This window comes from Orussus abietinus, unplaced genomic scaffold, assembly GCF_000612105.2.
Source record: "Orussus abietinus isolate OABI.00-Male unplaced genomic scaffold, Oabi_2.0 scaffold97, whole genome shotgun sequence".
Classification (NCBI taxonomy): domain Eukaryota; kingdom Metazoa; phylum Arthropoda; class Insecta; order Hymenoptera; family Orussidae; genus Orussus; species Orussus abietinus.
This window is the reverse complement of record NW_019394283.1, coordinates 347584-366101: the sequence shown is the minus strand read 5'-3', so window position 1 is coordinate 366101 and position 18518 is coordinate 347584. Positions and strand designations below refer to the sequence as shown.

The following is an 18518-nucleotide window of genomic DNA, read 5'->3' as shown; positions in this document are numbered from 1 at the left end:
GGGAAGATGTTGATCCCAGTCAACTTGTGCTAGCCACAGCCTCTGAAGTAGAATCTTGGCCTTGATGATGACCGGTGCCAGCCACCCAAGCGGGTCGAAGAGTCGGGCAATGGCTGACAGGATCGTCCGCTTCGTAGGGTGTTCGTCGATCGGATTTTGAGTGATCTGGAACTGGAAAGTATCGTTAACAGGGTTCCATCCGATTCCGAGAGTGCGAATTTCTTGATCTGGCTGCAGCGAGCGAAGCGAGGTCTGCAATCTTTCTTCCACCGGAACCTGTTCGAGAAGAGCTGGGTGATTGGACACCCATTTTCGGAGGTGAAATCCCCCAGATTTCAAGATGGCGATCAGTTGCTGTTGAATCGCTCTTGCGGACTCGAGACTATCAGCTCCCGACAGTACGTCGTCCACGTAGAAGTGATTTAGCAGGGCGGCTGCGCCCTGCGGGAAGTTGGCTTGCTCATCGGAGGCCAGCTGATGTAGCACCCGTATGGCCAGGTAAGGCGCGCAAGCTGTTCCGTAGGTGACTGTGAGCAGCCGATATGATGTCAGAGGATGTTGCGGGGTTGATCGCCACACGATTCTCTGCAGATCGGTGTCTTCCGGATGGACACGAATCTGCCGATACATTTTTTCAATGTCAGCTGTGAAGGCAAATTGCTGATTTCTCCAGTTCATTACAATTGCTGGTAGGTCCCTTTGCAGCTTGCCGCCTGTAAGCAAGCAATCGTTAAGCGAGCGTCCGGAATTTGTCTTTTGGGAAGCGTTGAAGACGACACGAAGTTTTGTCGTCAGGCTTGCGTCGCGGATGACAGCGTGATGCGGTAAATAATACGCGTTCGCAGCTTGGCTGGATTCGCGTGCTGGTACTGACTCCATGTGGTTGAGCGTCAGGTATTCCTGCAGAAACTTGGTGTATTCTGCAGCGGTTTTCTGAGACCGATTGAGACGCCGCTCCGATGAGAGCCACTGTTTTGTGGCGATGCCTTCCGACGAACGCAGATCTGGAACCGGCGAGTTTTTAATCGGGAGTCTTACAATGTAGCGACCGCAGGTATCTCGTTGGTGAGTTTGTTGGAAGTGTTGCTCGCATTTCTCTTCCTCCTCGGTTGGGATGTGAGCGTGCGGAATTTCCTCGATTTCCCAAAAACGCCGAATTAAGTCGTTCGTGTTTGACTCGCGCAAGTGTAAGGAGACCCTAGCGGTGGTGTCCTCGGACGTTTCGTGAGAGGAAGGATCGGAACTTATGCGACCTGAGAGAATCCACCCTAAGTAGGTGTGTTGCGCGACGGGAGAGCCTGGCTGTCCGCGTCGGACTCCGTCCAGAAGTAATTCGCCGTAAGCATCGGCGCCGATAATCAAGTCGACTCGTGTGGTCGACGATTGGTGTGCGTCCGCGAGGGTCAAGTTAGCTAAATGTCCCCAAGTCGCGGATTGGAAGTGCATAGGCGAGACTGCGCTGGTTAATTTGGGCAGTACCAGAGCTTCCAAATTTAAGGAGAAGTCCGGCCGGTATAAGGACTCGAGGCTCACGCGAACTCGAGATCGGGCGATTCCGGCCGGGGCCGCGCCGAGTCCTACGATCGGGACATTAATTCGGGCACGCGGCAGCTTAAGGAATTGAGCTGCTGATTCTGATAAAAAGGTCGCCTCGGAGCCTTGATCAAGTAAGGCTCGGACGCGGAGTCGCCTTCCAGAGGGGGCTCGCAGAATCGCAATAGCGGTGGCAAGAAGCATGCCCTTGCTTCCGACGCATTTTTCGGCAAGGTGCGATTTAATAGACGTAGATGAATCGGAAGTTTCGGCCCTTCCAGACGAAGATTGTCCGGATTTTATGGCGTCATTCGATGGGGTGGCTTGCTCTCGAGCATGGAAATGCAGCATCGAGTGATGTTGTCGATTGCAGGTGGAGCAACGGCGCTCCGATTTGCACGCCTTCAGGTTATGGCCATTAGAAAGGCAATTTATGCACAGATTCAACTGCGTGGCTAATTCGTATCGCTGATGCGGTGATCGACCTTGAAAATCGGGGCACTGCCCGAGATAATGAGTTCCTTGACAAGAAGGACAAGAGCGAAATTTACTCGCGGCCGCGTGGTGCGTCCTTGCCGCGGAGGGCCGCGGTTTTACATTCCCAGGGCCGCGAGTTTGGAGCGGGTTTGTGAGACTCGGCGTCGATGATGACGACTCGAGCGCGCGGACGTTAACGTCCATGAATTGGACTAAATCGGCGAGGAGCGGAGGATCGGAGCTATTTCCGAGGGATTTTTCCCAGTCCTTGCGTAACTGGGAATCAAACTTTTTCACCGTGAGATACACGCACAGATCATTGCCCAACATTTCTCTTCGATTAAGATTATCGACTGATCTTAATATTTTCATGGTGCCGTCGCGGAGCTTCCTCAAATCGGAGGCACATTCGCGTTTCACGAGCGGCAAGTTTACCAGGGCGTCGAGATGGTTGGACAATAAAACGCGCTTGTTCTCGTATCGGTCGCGAAGAGCATTCCAGGCACCGTCATACTCGTTGTCGGTCATAGGAATTCCTTGAAGAAGGGCGAGAGCGTCTCCTTCAAGACAGGTGCGTAAATAATGAAGACGCTGGACGTTTGATAATGTCGCGTTTTCATGAATGACCGATTGAAATGTATCCCGGAAAGACTCCCAATCCGCGTAACTTCCATTGAACTTGGGCAAATTCATACGCGGGAGATGAACAGACGGCGCGGTTACTGACAGCGGAGTTGTCGATCGCGGAGCTTGACCACGAGAATCAAGGAGACTGTACACGGTGTTTATACGGTGGAGTATTTCGCGTGAAATTGATCGCGCCGACCTTCCTTCACATACGCGAGGGACGCCGCATGTGGGTCTTCCAGTACCTTGGCATGGTTGATTTTGAAGTTGTTCCACGTTGCGTTGAGTTCTTCGATCTGAGAGTGCAGGTAGCTGGCGGCTGGACTTCTCGTCGATTCGATGTTTTTCGTGCAGGTGTCCAGAAACGCAGCCAGATCGTCCTGCTTGGTGAGGAGTCGCTGCATTGTAGGCTTAATGGATGAGGACTGTTGCTGTTCCTCGGCCATGATGTAGATTGTTCACCACTCAGTCACAGTCGATTGTTAAGGGTCAATGTCCAAGGTTCACCACTTCGCGGATCCGGCTCGAAGGACCAAATAAAAATGTCGGCAATGTTCGTACGAACGCGAAAGCCAACGAAGGAGAGCGAGGTGCCGGGTGCGAACTGATTTTACACAGACAATAATTTATTAACAACCGAAATGTATAACAGAGGATAACAATCAAATCTAGACTAAAACCGAAACGGTATAATCCCTTGTACGTTAACAAGGATTGACCACGTTTGTAATGCGCGGTGGAGCGGTGAGAAACGTATTTGTTCTCGCGGAAATGTTCGTAGTTTGAAGCGTGAGAAAATTCTGATCTTCCTCGGAGGAAAATGGTACAGAGGAGCTTCAGGATGCTGGAATCGTGGGAGGAGATTTTTAGGAACTTCGTCGAGGATAGGTCAAGACAAATTTTTGGATGCATTTACAGGGAGCGAGGATTGGCTGCAGGATAGTGAGAAGGGGAAAAGTTATGCACTTTTGAGTCGTAGGTGGGGAAGGCAAAGTGGGCTACAGGACGAGGAGTTTTTGGAAAGAAACAATTTCAAGGGCTAAAGGACCGCGGTGACAGAGAAGTACTCGATGGTACGATTCGATGTTTTGGAGTTTAAGACTTCACAAATGAGTTCAAGAGGTAAATTTACGAGACAAGAAGAAAAGGACGAGAGTCTCGGTATAACGCGAGACATGTGCGGAGTTGACAGAAAACAGAAGCGGAGTCGAAAGAGAGGAACACCCAGACCGCTGGGAAAGAATGCCCTGCCCCGGGGGTTCGAGGGTCGCCTCTTACCCTCACCGGACGGGCAGGCGCCAGGGTGTCCGACGGTTCGGCTGGACCGTTCTGTGACTCGATTTGATTTGTTAATAGATCATTGGTTTTCACCTATTGATCTGAACAGGAGGGAACCAATATTTGATACGTAAAAGACGAAGTGGAGTCACCAAGATCTCCTACTATAAATTCAGGGATACAGTTTTTAATCCCTATCTTCGGGCATTTTAATTTTATGTAGAGTTATATCGTATTACTTCATTATGCATCATCATTTGTTTATAAATATTCAGGATAAACAGATTTCACTTCAGCGTTACCTCTATGTTTCGGTTTCTTAACACATTTCTTTTCTCATTTGATTATGGACATTTAATAACCAAATACTATTTCCGCTTGGTTTCGTTTGTACGGACTCCAGTCGCACAGGACCAACGTGGATTAGTTACTAATTACATTCATCTTTGTTTCGTAGCGTTGACACGATTTGCGTAAACTTTTCATCTACCTTTTGTTTCGAGTCTCCGAAAAATAGAGCAAAGCAGATGATACAGGGTGGAGAAAAATGTCCCATACAATCATTGAAACGTTTCAAGATCATTCTTTGTACGGGAATTTTTTCCCCACCCTGTATACAGATCTTATAAAAATATTACCTGTAATCATCACTGTATATGCACAAGGTGGGGAAAAGGTTCTCGTACAAAGTTCGGTCTTTAAACGTTTGAAGGCTTGCTCGGGAAATTTATCCCCCAAGTAATTCCCTTATCCGTGATGGAGTAATTCTTGCAAAATAAGCCTTTTCCTAAGTGGAGTACGGCACAAAATCCCTCCAATACCGAACTGAAATCAAAAGCGGAAAAACCTCCCCGAGGAAGCGCACTCTCGCGTCTCCGATACTTCTTCCCTCATCTCTGGCTCTTCTCTCTCGGGGCTTTCGCGGAGGAGACGGCACGGCTCGTCGCCGGAGAGCGGGAAATAATAGTGTCGTATTTGACGTGACAACGCATCGTACTCGGGCTTTACTACGCAGAAGCGACAGATGAGCTGACATTCGGAGCTTACGTCGTAACGCGGCACGACTCTACGGCGCCGCGAAATCCCTTTTTCGCGTACGCGTATCTCCCGCGACTTACCTGAAAGAGAAGAGGGGAACGGTAACGCGAGTTAACAGAGATGTCGTGACTAACGGAGAAAGAGACTGCTCCGGAGCAGAACGGACATTCTACTGTCCGAGGCACGAGATAGCCCCGTTAACACGGAATACATATTGCACAAGCGTGCTGACCTGGACGAGACAAAATCTCGCACTATTAAGGTGAAGTGAAACCCCCTTCAAATAAGTCAATTCGAATACAACACTTTTCTTTAAGGGTATTGGACCAAACTGTCCGAAACTTTGACACATGACTCGTGATTGTCTAACAAGGAAGGTACCTGAGGCGCCCCCCTCCGATTTTGTTCATTTTTAAATATGTTATAGAGGAATAAAATTTAAGGGACCCGTGTTTTTTTTTTTATCGGCGGATAAACACTTTTAGGGGCTGAAATCAGGCTTCAAGGTTGGCCGTGCAAGGGGGTGAGTTGGCTGTTTCATATAGAAGTACTCGACCGATTTTCATGAAACAGCCGTCCAAATGTAGGGAATGAAGAATTATGAAACATGCGTTTGGAATTTGTTGAAAAAAAATTCATTTTTAAGGGGTGATAGACCCCTTTGAATAATTCTTTTACCTCTTACGCGAGCAGTAATTGTTCTATCCAAATGAAACTTTTTTGTATTGTTCTGGTCTATAAATTAACCAAGTTTCATTTGAATAGAGTAATTACTGCTCGTGTAAGAGGTAAAAGAAGTATTGAAAAGGGTGGCTCACCCCTTAAAAATGAATTTTTTCGAAAAATTCCAAATGTATGTTTCATAATTCTTCATCCCCTACATTTTGACGGCTGTTTCATGAAAATCGGTCGAGTGCTTCTATATGAAACAGCCAACTCACCCCCTTGCACGGCCAACTTTGAAGCCTGATTTCACCCCCTAAAAGTGTTTATCCGCCGATAAAAAGAAACACGGGCCCCTTAGATTTTAGTCCTCTATAACATATTTAAAAATGAACAAAATCGGAGAGGGACACCTCAGGTACCTTCCTTGTAAGAATTATCTTGACACATTTAAAATTTGGACTTTTGGAACACATTTTTTAACTTAGCCCAGACCAGAATTGAAATTGTGTCGAGCTCTCATATTTCGATCGATATACAAATATAGAAGGCTCTGATATGAGAAACGAAAGGGTCAGGACAATTTTACGACAATTTAGAACACTCTGGTAATTGATAAACTTGCATTTGAACGGGATAAAGGCAAAAAAAGTGTTTTATGCGGTTCTGTGTTAAAACGATGGAAATACGAGAACTCGGAGTGAAATTTTAATTGACCTGGAAATCACAGATGGCGCAGGGGGTCCCTCTGCAGGCAATTAGGGCCCCAGAAAGCATGAATCCAAAGGATTTCTAGAGTTTTACTTCGATTTCTTTATAATTATTGTACGAAAGCGATAGGTGGAGTATGCCATTTAGTGCATTACCCAATATAATTCGACATAGCTGTTAATATAAATACGAACGTCGACAACGTGAGAAATGTCCACGAATGCACGGTAGAAAAGAAAAAAGAGTAGAACGATACAATCCTTAGGGGTTTTTCTTTTGAGCTTATGGAAGCATTGGAACATCGAGGTATTACGAGATTTTTAAAAATCTGGTATGCAACGTTGGAGTACCCGACGATGGTGTTTACTGTATTCGCTAAAGCGATCACGCATTTGGCCCTCTACGTGTATGTCACGAACAGGGAGAAAGGGAGGCACGAGGGGTGAATTCGTGAGTGGATCCGGAGATTAAGGGCGCATCTGCGGCCACCGGTCCATTAACTCACCTCCGCTCCTCGCAGAGTGCGTACCGTATAATCGCCGATCCAATCAATAAGGAATTTTGGCACTCGAGAAAAGGAGCAACGTAAACTCGCGATCCCGAAGATGGAGATTTCCCGGATTAATTGGCACCTGAAATATTCGAGGCCCTACCCTGGGCTCGGCAAGAACAGGCCGGACAAGAAACTCGGCAGCGTTCCGCGCCAAATACATACATAAAGGCATAAATGATAAGCCCTATAAGCGCGATATAGGTGCGAAACTCTCACCTAGTCCTTATCTGCACAGTTTAGCCTGACGGGTCAGATTAGATGGAAAATATTTCTTCCTGAATCGCTTAATTGACATGGTACCACCTTTAACCAGATTTTCGAGATCGGAATTATTCTCCATATTTATTAAGGTCACGTGAAAGTAACCTCCGAGGAGCCAAATTATTTATAACATTTTCTTCAAACTGGATATACCGAAACGTGAAAAAATTGGTTTGAAACGATACCACGTGAACGGGAAGGCCGTAAGGGAGGATCCGTCAGGCATGAAATCTCAATTTACTTTAATTTTTGTATAATCATGGGTTTTTAATATTTTATCAAGAATGAAATTTCATGGGTGATGCCTTCCTTGAAGTCTTCCATATCCACGTGATGGAATTTCAAACTACTCGGTACACCCAGTTTGGAGAAACGTTTCATAAACGACTAACCCCTCGGATGCTAGTTTCGCATCACTTTAAGACAGGAATAAGCAATGTTGAAACTTTCGCTTCACTCGGATGGCGTAGCAATATTTCTCCTACTTCGACCATTTCCGGAGCAATCGGCCAATAGGCGGTGGCACCGTGGTTCCACGATAGCACCATATTTTGCCGTCGATAGTGATATATAGAGGTCTGCGAAGCGTGACAGCGGCGTAATTATATTCAACGAGTCGACGGGTATGGGAAGGCGCATCTCCTCGCCTCTATTCCGATCTCTTAGACTCCGATACGTGCCCATTCGCCCCTCGAAGCCACTTCCTTTGATTATCGCCAATGCGCGTGCGGATCTTACAAACGGACAACGGTAATAAACGCCCCTGTGCCTCTATCCATTGCATCGCCGCGAAAAAAAACAGGAGGGAAAAAGAAAAAAAAGAAGATGTAGGAGTCACGAAGTCTGCGTGGGCAACTCGCGAAGTCCTGGGGAATGGCTAGAAGAGATGGACATTGGCGGAATGACCACGCGACGCGACTTCTGCCTCTTGATTACTACAATTTTTGATATCACGATAATGGGTATTTGAATTGACTCGATTAAAAGGTGGTTTGTTTGTTTTGCGAGCATTCTCCGAAGAGTAGAGGTGCGTAAAGTTGAATGTTAAGAGCATAACTCATTCTAACGCTCAGACTTCGAAAGCTTCAATCGGGAGTGTGGAGGTTGTCATTACCTGCGTCGGGAATTTTAATTGGTAACTCTTGTTTTTACCTTAGTTATATAAAATTACCAGGTGTCGAGATAAATAATGGAGTTATTAATTTTTGACGTTGAAAGATATCGGCACGGCGATTGGGTTTTCAGCCAGAACTGACCATAATTGCAAGACAAAAACAAGGACTCGAATGAGCAAGTCCAAGTACCTATGTGAGACCAAAACCAAAACCACGGGAGCTTTGGTCTTGCTCTTGGAAAGAGTACCATGTCAATTAAGCAATTCGGGAAGAAATATTTTCCATCTAATCTGACCCATCATTCATTTGCTCATCGCCTGTTGAGACCGAAGCTTTCCCATCGCATCGCATTTTCGGTTCGGAGAAGTCGGTTCCACCCGGCGACGTTCCATCACGTCCCGCCACGTCGCGAGACGGCGTTTCAGATAACCTTCTACACGCAGGGAGACGAGGTAATTGTAGACCGGCGGCGAGTGCCGGTGCTCGGTAAACCAAACCGGCCGAAGAGCGAGCTCATTACCCGAAAGCATTTTTGCCGTTTTCTTTTCTTTTCGGGAAGATAATTGTCACGAAAACCTTAACCACGATCCGTTCGTCCCAGGGCTGACGAGTTGGCCCGGCCACGTTCGCCGTCCCCCACGTTCCACCGGCTTAATTCAATTTTTCCACCCTCCTTCCGGCCCGGTGCGCCCTTTTGTGCGCGTGCCTCGGCCATTCTTCTGGACCGCGGCTTGCCATTCAATCTGGCTCGTTACAATTTCAATTATATGCCGCGCACTTTTTAATTGCTTACAATCGGCCGGGCCAGGGCTGACATGCCGCGCGCATTGTTGCAGCGCTCGGATGGCAACGTTTTGCCATTGCCGTAGAAATGAATGAGAGAATGCTGATTTCAATTCAGCGGCTCAGCCCGTGGCGAGAAACGCGAAAGAGAGCCGGGGGCTGGGACGCGAAGCTCCGGATGCATTCAAAACTTTTTCCACCCCTCCCGCTCCGGATAAGCACGTTTCGCGTAAAGAGAGAGAGAGAGGAGAGAGAAGCGCCGAGCTTTCTGGCGCAAAGCGCCAAGGGGACGCGATCTTTGTGCCAAATCGAGTAGTGTTAAGTAGAGACCACGATGTTGAAGGTAGAGTCGCGCAGATGGAATTCCTAAATTTCATCGTTGCTCGGCCTTTCGCGGGAGAGGGCCCGCTATTCAAATTTCCCGCGCCGGTCCCTCCCTCGATGGAACAATGCCATTTTTATTAGAAATGACCGGTACACGGAGCGAAGTACGTCCGCGGAATCGGCTCGCCACGTTCGCAACGATTTAATCCCGCCTGATTTTCTCCAACTAGGATTTCCTTTGACGCGATTAATTTCCGTCGATCTAAGTCAATCTCTACCGAATGAATTGAAGGGTTTAATTGCGTTGAGTTTCGGTGAATTGCTTTGAGCCGGGAATACGTACCTAATCAAGAGGTTACCCACTGTTAGGACCAATGTTCAGGGGTTCATTTAACCGAGGTTAATTACGGATCTGTTATAGTTGCCAAATGCTCACATTCGTGATCATTGATCGACTCATTTTAGTACAGAGGTTTGTGCGGCAATGTCCAAACTTTGCTTTATTTGTTAACACGACTATCTTAATTGATCGACCTGCATTGTGCACCTTGTACTCGCGATTCTTACACGAGTGAAGAGAAAATTAACAATTCAAGATTGGAACAAGTATTTCCGAAAGGAATGCTGCCTATTAAATAATTTAGACAAGGCATATACAATGCAATTCTCTTGATGAATGGTTAGTTAAAGATGAATTACTTGACTATTAATTGTATCCGGAAAATAAAGGTTTTCTCAAACCGGAGAAATTCGTTTAACATCTCGCGGTTTCAGATGAAATATATTACGTCAATTAAAAGGAAAAATTCAGTTTGACCTAATTACATTCTACGATTAATTTTTACGATTTCAATAAAAATGATTGTCATTTCAGCGTTATCTCTAAATTTTCGTTTCTTAATCAAATGTTTCCTTTTTCATTTGATTATATAGATTTAATAGCAAAATATTATTTAAATTCAACTCCATTTAACCCTTTCACTGCCAGCTACGAGATATCTCATCGTAAGCGTATATATTTACCAAGACTGCCTTTAAATTTTCTTGGCAGTGAATGTGTTAAACAAACGTTAGTGGCACAGGATCAGCGCGCGTATTCGATTATGTCCTTCTATAAACGTAAACCACGAAGTCAGGTAACTTAGGTTCCCCAAACATGAAACTCAGATCGTTCTGCATGTAAATTTCCGAAAATCTCCGAAGAATACGTTCGTACATTAAATTTGAAATGAGAGTCAACTACCAGAAAGCGGAATATTACGAAAGAAAAACAATTAAGAAACGTATTAAAAAAGCAAATATTTGGGGGATCCCTGGTCCGTAAAGATTAACCCTAATCGCGTGAGTGATTTTTCGCAAGAGACTTTTTAACAATATCCCGACATGGAAATGCAACGACGGAACGACTAGAGAAGAAGACCGCGGATGCATAGGACATTCGAGCGAAAATCCACTTTGAAAATTCCAATTTCGGCGATCGAGCCAGGGACGCCGACGTCGCGGCGCGTTCAAGGGGGACAGCCAAATTTTGCAGCTATGCTGCGCCGCAGTCGAAGATATTCAGGATCGATGGCAATTCGAGTGGAATTTCGGGTGCAATTTCGTGGTCAGCCTCTCCTCGAGAAGGCGCCACCCAGACCTCGTATTTGCGTATTGAGAGGACCCACAGATTTCGACGATAAATATAATCATGTTCTCCAGGGCGGGTATATTTGCATATTCCGGCAGGAGCTCCATCTGCGAACCGCGTCACTGCATCGTTACATGCACCGCTCCCTCGACTTGCTGCCATGCCAGCTGTAAACCAGGATTTTTGACAGCCCCGAGAGCTCTGCAGCTCGCCGGGGAGTATTAAATCAGTAAAGCAGACCATATATCGAATTTCAGATATCTAATGCATGGAGGTAACTCGAGGAGCCATGAAATGTTGGGCGTGCTGAAAACGAAAGGTGCACGGTGCAGAGATTCGACGTTAATTGAGGCTGAATTACGACGCCGATTGTGGGGTACGGGGATGTAATAAAACTATCATCGGGAGAGAAAAAAAAAGATGGCGTTCACACAAAGTGGGGTACGCGCTCCTCGCCGTGGTTGCATCAATTGGTTAGAATCTAGTGCCATTAGAAACGAGCGAACCGGATCACGGTGATAACTTCTTCGGGATGAAGAAATATCTTGGGTGTAACGTCCTGTAAATATCTATTCCCACTGCAATAAAGGGAGTACAGTCGGTGGCTAAATCATTACTTGCACGTGTTAAAATTGCGTTGTGATCTGTTTAAAGCAACAATAGTTTTCAGCTACATGCCGAATGATACATGTTAGACGAGATGGAAACGTTCAGACATTTCCACAAAATCCTCATAGTAATTATTCAGTAGAACCACCCTTGGCATCGATCACAAACTAAATTCTTTCAGGCCTGCTTCGAATGTAACTTTTGCATTATCTTTCGATTCTTGATGTCAATTTCTGATCAATTAGTCGACAGTTTTATTTTATTTGCAGTATGTTATACGGATTGAATCTGACATTACAAGGAAAGTCATAGTGTAACTATAAATTGGCTACCGACGTTTGTGTGGCTTGAAAGGAAGCCGACTCTCGCACTGACCGCGGAGGTGTTGGTGGAATGGTGGAAATCTCCTTGAAGAAGATCCTCTCGGGTAATTTGGAATGCTTTTCGAGGGAGACATTCGAGACGTATCGGAGAGTCCTGTGGAGGTAACAGGCGTGGAGTAGTCTTCTCCCTAAGGAGTGGACTTCTCTCCGTCCTGCCGTCGATTCCGCAAAACGGGCCATTCCGCACGAATCGATCGCCAGGCCATTTGCTACGGCCGATCGCGGTCGACCGACCGTGAATAGATACGTAGGTTGTGTACGTATTTTGAAAGCCAAACGTGCCGTGCAAATTCCAGGACTGCGTGTAGGAAGTTGCACCTTGCAGGGCACTGCGACTGAGAACCGCACTTGACAGCCGTGTTAAACAAATTAGGGACCAGAAACATCGCGATTAAATTGCAAAAGTTTTGGGATATGGAATATTTTACACCTTGACGTAAGATTATGGACGATAAACATTAGTGAGTACAGGATGGATACTGAAACAATAATTTAAAAAAAAATAGTGAAGTAGAAGTTACACCTTGCAGGGCATTGTAATCGAGGACTGCATTTGACTCGGCTGTGTTAAACAAATCAGCGACTAAAGACGTCGCGATTAAATCGCGAAAGTTTTGTGATATGGAATATTTCACACCTTGACGTAAGATTATGGACGATAAACATTAGTGGGTACCGGATAGGTACTGAAACGATAATTTAAAAAGAAAAAAATAGTGGGATAAGCAGAATGCGACGTAGAAGGGTAGGACAAAATAGAAATCCATGGGAGAATCGTTGGTCCCGCGATTGAAAATGCCCATCGGCGAGCTAGGTACGACTACAAGTTGTAATACGTGCTGAAGGAACAAAGATTATCTGCATGCAATGGACTACAATGACCCAAGTGGACGAGGTATTTGCGAAGGATGAGGACAATGAAATTCCAAAGAAGGCGCCTGCAGAAAACGTGTAACAGGAAACCTTGAAAAGGGATGAAAAGACCGTGTATCGAGAAGCGGGGTCCTCGCCTCATATAAATGATTGGCTCCAGGGCCCTTGAAAGGAAAGATGGTCCTAAACTCCCGCAAACTTTTTGCCAGGTCTAGGAACAACGGATCGTGCGGCACTACGTTCTCATTCCCACGTAATGCCGCCTTTACGGGGGAGGAGGACTTGAAGAAAACTAAGGAAGCCGGGAATGTACTCGGCATGTTAGAAGGAAAAATCTTCCCCATAAGCTTTGGTACCATAAACGGAAATGTCCTATAAAAGGATAAGATTATATCGTTAGAATTACATTTACGGGAGACTTACATTTAAATTTGACTTGCAAGTACAAGTAATCCAACTTCTTTATGATGCTCTGTAACATGGCCAACTCGAGAATATGAAAGAAAGCGAGCTCATGAGGACAACCCGTACGATTAACAAAAATGATCCTTTCAATATTTTGAAGGTTACGTTTTCGGAAAAGCTTACTTCCTGACTTTTATACATAATTGACGAACGGCTTTACAGATATTTGTACCTGCAGGGTTATATGCAAGTGCCAGAAAATATTTGCTCGGCATTATACAGCCAGGAAACGCGGGAGAGGGAGGATTAAGGTGATGAGAAAGCACAGGTGCTGCCTTGAGGAAAGGATAACAGATTATAATTCAATATTTGTTGAAGGAATTAAATGTTCTAATGGCTAGACACGTTCAGTCAAGTTTGAAGCGAAAAAGGCTTGAGAAATTCGCTGAGATCGAAAATAGATTCGCCAATAGATTAAATAAGCGAATGAGAGAAAGATTGCTCCACTAAGAATAAACGCAACGAATAAGTTAAACGGTAGTAATGCGGAAAATGTTGCAAGGGAACGGATACTCAAACATGTCTTTGGACAGGAATATCAACGGGTGACGTCACGTTTTTATCCATCTTCAAGATTCTACAATGTACACATGGTCCTTAAGGCACCGATTTGATATCGTGATCACGTAAGAAATGATCGCGAAATTTGTATACCACTACAGAGAAGCCAATGAGCAATCCGGGTAAGGTCGCAAAGCCAAATCATCGAATCGACCAAAAACGGTACGGTTCCTTAATGGTTCACGGAAGCGGCGGTTTCCGAGATGCTTCGTCCCCGTTCCCACGCAGTGCCCATCGGGCGCAGTTGCATCTGGAAATAAAGTGCACGCTAGGCCTGCCCAGACGCACGACAATCGGCGAACTAACGGTAGAGGGCATCGCCAGAGTAGAAATAATAGTAATAAAGCCTCGATCAGGCCCAGATTATGCCAAACTTAGGTAGGGATTGGGTTCTGATGATAATACCTAATCGAGACCCGATAAAATTGGTAGTGCCCTCGTCAGGAACCGATTTAGATTTAGGGACCTCACCAGAATCTGATCAGGCTGCAGTATTCCTCCGTAACTTATATGGTCGGGATCCTCCTTGGGTCACTATGGGGTACACTATTTTATTTCTGGCTAGAATCTTTGGATAATCCACCATGGACATCACTGACGGAAGAATCGTTAGCTTCGGAAGTATCTTTTCTTCATGAAAATTGTTGTAAATAAAGTGAGGAATTACCGAGTATTTCGTTTCACTATGGACATCACTGTCGGAAGAATCGTTAGCTTCGGAAGTATCTTTTCTTCATGAAAATTGTTGTAAATAAAGTGAGGAATGACCGAGTATTTAGGAAGAGATAAACCTTACTACGAGAGTAGGTTCTACGTCAAGGTCTGAAAGGACTCACGGGCGTGACTCCACGCGTCGAGTGCAGAATCTTCGTCCTCGTTTTTCCGCGCATCCCGATCGGCTGCAGCCTCTCTTTTTCTACCCTCTTGGCCCATCTCGCAGTTTCTCGACTCGCCGTGCCCCGGAGAAACGGGCTCCGCAAGGGGCGCAAAAGACGGTTAAATCTAACTACGAAATCGACACTGTCTCCATGACGAATCTGGAACGTCGCATCAAAGTCGCATTGAAACGTCCGCGCAGCCTCCAGCTGGGCCTCTAATATTTATTTCGCATTGTAGGGTGACTTTTTCCTCCCGTTCCCTTTCTCGATTTCCCCAGCCCGTTCTCTCCTCCCTTCCTGAAGAAGTTAGCGTCGGCCGTTGCCGACGAGAGAAGTCGTAAGTAGTGGCGTCACCGTCAAAGAGGTACCGGCAGTCGACTCTCCCTCTCCCCTCGTTCCCTCATTCCATATACATTCTCAGTATTTCCCTCTCTTTCTCTCCCTCGTACGTTTCGTTCCCTCACACGTGCACCCGCGTACCCTCGGCTCTTCCTCTTCCACTCCGTTTCTCTCTCTCTCTCTCTCCCTCTCTCTCTGCGACTTCTCTATGCAAATCGGCCAGGCTAAAATAACCGTCGGAATAATGCATAGATTGGGAGGAAGAGTTAGCGTGCATTGCGAGAAATGGACAATATATCGTTGGTCAGCCATTACGGCGAACCATTAGATAGTCGACACGTCGAGATAACGAGCATTAGCCACACAACGGGCCACGTTAGGTAGGGAGGCGCACCGACCGGCGATCCATAGACCGGCGCGCACCGCAGAGTCCGGCATTCTGCCCTCGCTCACTCCCTTCGTCCCTTCTCTCTCTCTCGCTCCAGAACATGCTCCCCCATTTGGCTTCGCTCCCCTTCCCTCTCTCTCTTTCTCGGTCGCTGGCCATCTCGGAGCATCGCTCGCCATCTCTCTCCCGATCGTCCCATCTCGCCCCCATCCCGTCTGCCACCGCTTCCAGCACGTAACCACTCTCCGCAGAAGGATGGCCATTTCCGAAGCGTCAAAGTGACTTCCTCGCGGAGGAGGCTCCCTCGTTTTCGGGGAACGTCCATCGACCCCCTCTGGTTGGCCAGGCCTCGAATTCGTCAAGCCCGCGAGAATCCTCCCCGAGGAGAAGAATGGAAGCGACGCGGATGGAGACAGGAACAGGAAACCAACATCTCGCCTAACCGAGAATCCGCAGTTGCTCGTAGCCGTCCGCCACGAGTAACTACGAATGGCGCATGGTATGGTTTTCCGGTAACCTGATACTCGCTCCCCGCGTATATTCGCCGAAGAAGGGAATTCCTCGACAGGCTGAACGGAGGCCAGATCGCAAACATTGCTAGAAAAGCTGCGGTCCTTCGCACTCGGGCGCTCGCGGTACGGCCTCCTCGTTAAGAAGTTTGGAATTCTATGGCGCTCGTTGGAGATGCCTGATTCGTTAATGGGCACCGTATATGATCGGTTAATTCGGGATACATGGGATTCTCTTTTAAAATTCCGCCGTTGATCGTGAAATTCCACATCGGTCGAGACTCGAGTTATTCGGGTTTACTTTGGGCAATGCACGATGTGATGGAACCCTTTTGATGCTCCCTCATTTTTCAAATATTTCACGTTGTTGACGATTCGAGGGTAAACGGTTTCAGATTAATTAGAGAAACAAAAAACTGCTCGTCTTTGGCAAGTATTTCTGACAATATACCGCGGTCTGACTTCACGACGAGTCTTCGGGGGCGAAGGGATTTTTGCATGTCACCATTCTGAGTCGGAGGAGGAAATAAGAAGCGGATTGGTGGAGTTAGGTCTAGGAAACTTGCATCCAGGTTTATTCCCCTAAGGCAGCTCACACAGCGAGTCGTAACCACGAATGGTTGGTAGTGTGGTTTTTCGCCGAACCCCCGATACTCTCCCTGCGTATATCCACCAAAGAAGGGAATCCCTCGACAGAACGAACGCAGGCGAGATCGCAAAACACTGGTAACATGTTCGCCTCTTTCTGCCTCCTCCTTCCCCTCCCTTTTGCCCTCGTAGTATGTACGCTCCCTCGTTACGAAATCGGAAATTCTTAAGTGCGCGACGGAGATGGCTGATTGTTAGTGGGCATTGCCAACTGGCGTCGAAGCGCAGCGGCGACATCGCCGATGAGAACGAGAGAGGAGGACGAGCGAGGAACGGCTGGAGGCAGAGATGGTCGAGGAGGTAGAGATAGACGCTCGAAAACAACAGCGAGGACGGGAGGGAGAGAGAAAGGTGGAATGGATGCGCGACGTCCCGGATGATTGTCCCGTAATCGGACCGACTCATCTTGCGGCGTTCCGGCAGGGGTGGTACCAACCCTGGTTACCCGGTCGCTTGGTTGCCCGGTTCTTACCGGTTCCGAGCCACGGTCGAGCACCCGGGACCATAACCGCGAGAACCACACGTGTTCCGGAATGTAAATCAACCGCCGTTCGTTTGACTAAACAGTCAGGAGGGACCTCGCGGTGAGCGTCGACATGGACCATCCTGGTGGGCGGAATGGAAGAGAGGGTAAAGCTGTCCTCTTTAAACCCGATTCGGTCTCCTTTGAAGTGGGTTCCCGAGGAGCTGATACTCCTGGAGGGCTCACCCCGCGAAGTGTTTTTGTCCCCCCACGAGCACACCTCTGGATTAACACCTCCAGTCCAACTTGGGGAATTAGTCTTCCGTTTAGGGCAAATTGGTTAGGGTAGAACTATTCTAGAGCTGATGCATCAATGCTGAACTAATCAATGATTTGAATACATTACTCGGGAATAATAAGCAATGTTACATGAGACAGTTCCAGAGTAGGAGCTAAGAACTCAAACAACCTCACTAATCCTGCTATGCAGACGAATCTACTACTTTCACCTTGTAGGAGTAATCAAAGAAAGGTGAAAGAGAAATTAAGGTGAAACGTATTGAGATGCTTACGGTCCAAATGGATAATTCAATAAGTGCGGAGGAATGACCACGAACGAAGACCGTTCCAGCATACAACGGACAAGAGCCTAAGGGGGTCAGGTCGAGCACGGAACTCGGGGACGATTAAGTCGTCGTTACGTTTAAGAGTCATTAGTCAGGCAATAACCCTAAGCCAGAAAATCGTTAGTAGCTCATGACGGGGCGTGGGTGAGCGGGTTTGCCGGTGAAAAGCACCGCCCAGGAGTCGCTGATAAATTAATGTTCTACCCGGTTGCCGGGGCGCGGGAGCGTAAGGATGGCCGGAACCACCTTAGGAAGGGGTCCGTCGCGTCTGGGATGAATGGCTCAGGCAGGCGCCATAACGCGGAGAGCTCAGGTATGGTCAGGGTGGCGGAGAAGTCTCCGTTTTTTTTTCTTCACGTCCCGTCCAGGCCGTACAGGTGTACCCGCCCGCGCTAATTACGTTTTCTACGCGGGCGCGATTGAGACGTCGCCACCGGCTCGCTGACGTGGCGGGAATGGCTGGCCGTCCTTGAGGGACTTGGCCATCTTCGTCTTTTCCTTTCCTCGGGCCTGCTAAGCCGCGGTGATGCCGATGGAAAAGTTGCTCGGCAGGCCACTTTTCACGCCACCTTCCCGCGGACGTGTCGCGTGTCGCTTGTCGCCCCCGTGGGCGACGCAACCCGAGGCTACCAGGAACTCACGCGTCGCAGTCCATCGAGTCCTCTGGTCCGGGACAGGGAATGGCGGGCAAGAAGCGAGGGATGGAAGATGGTGAATAAGGGACAGGAAAGGAGACAGGAGACCCTGGGCTCTGGTCCAGAGTGAACGGCAAGCGCTGCGCCT

General features: G+C 47.4%; 2 protein-coding genes across 2 annotated transcripts in view; one reads left to right on the top strand and one right to left on the bottom strand.

The window, feature by feature from the left end:
- Positions 1–24: 24 nt before the first annotated feature.
- On the bottom strand, positions 25–3083 carry LOC105702968 (the record flags this gene model as incomplete). Its single annotated transcript, XM_023434956.1, has 2 exons — positions 2837–3083; positions 25–1004 (listed from the first exon to the last, which is right to left on the bottom strand). Coding segments are annotated over exons 1-2 (1227 nt in total), but the record flags the coding sequence as incomplete, so codon positions are not given.
- Positions 3084–3457: 374 nt separating this feature from the next.
- LOC111673851 overlaps positions 3458–18518 on the top strand; it is a 43220-nt gene continuing 28159 nt past the window's right edge. Inside the window, exon 1 of the mRNA XM_023434957.1 lies at positions 3458–3579. Within this exon, the coding sequence (XP_023290725.1) occupies positions 3458–3579 (122 nt within the window). The remainder of the gene's footprint in view (positions 3580–18518) is intronic.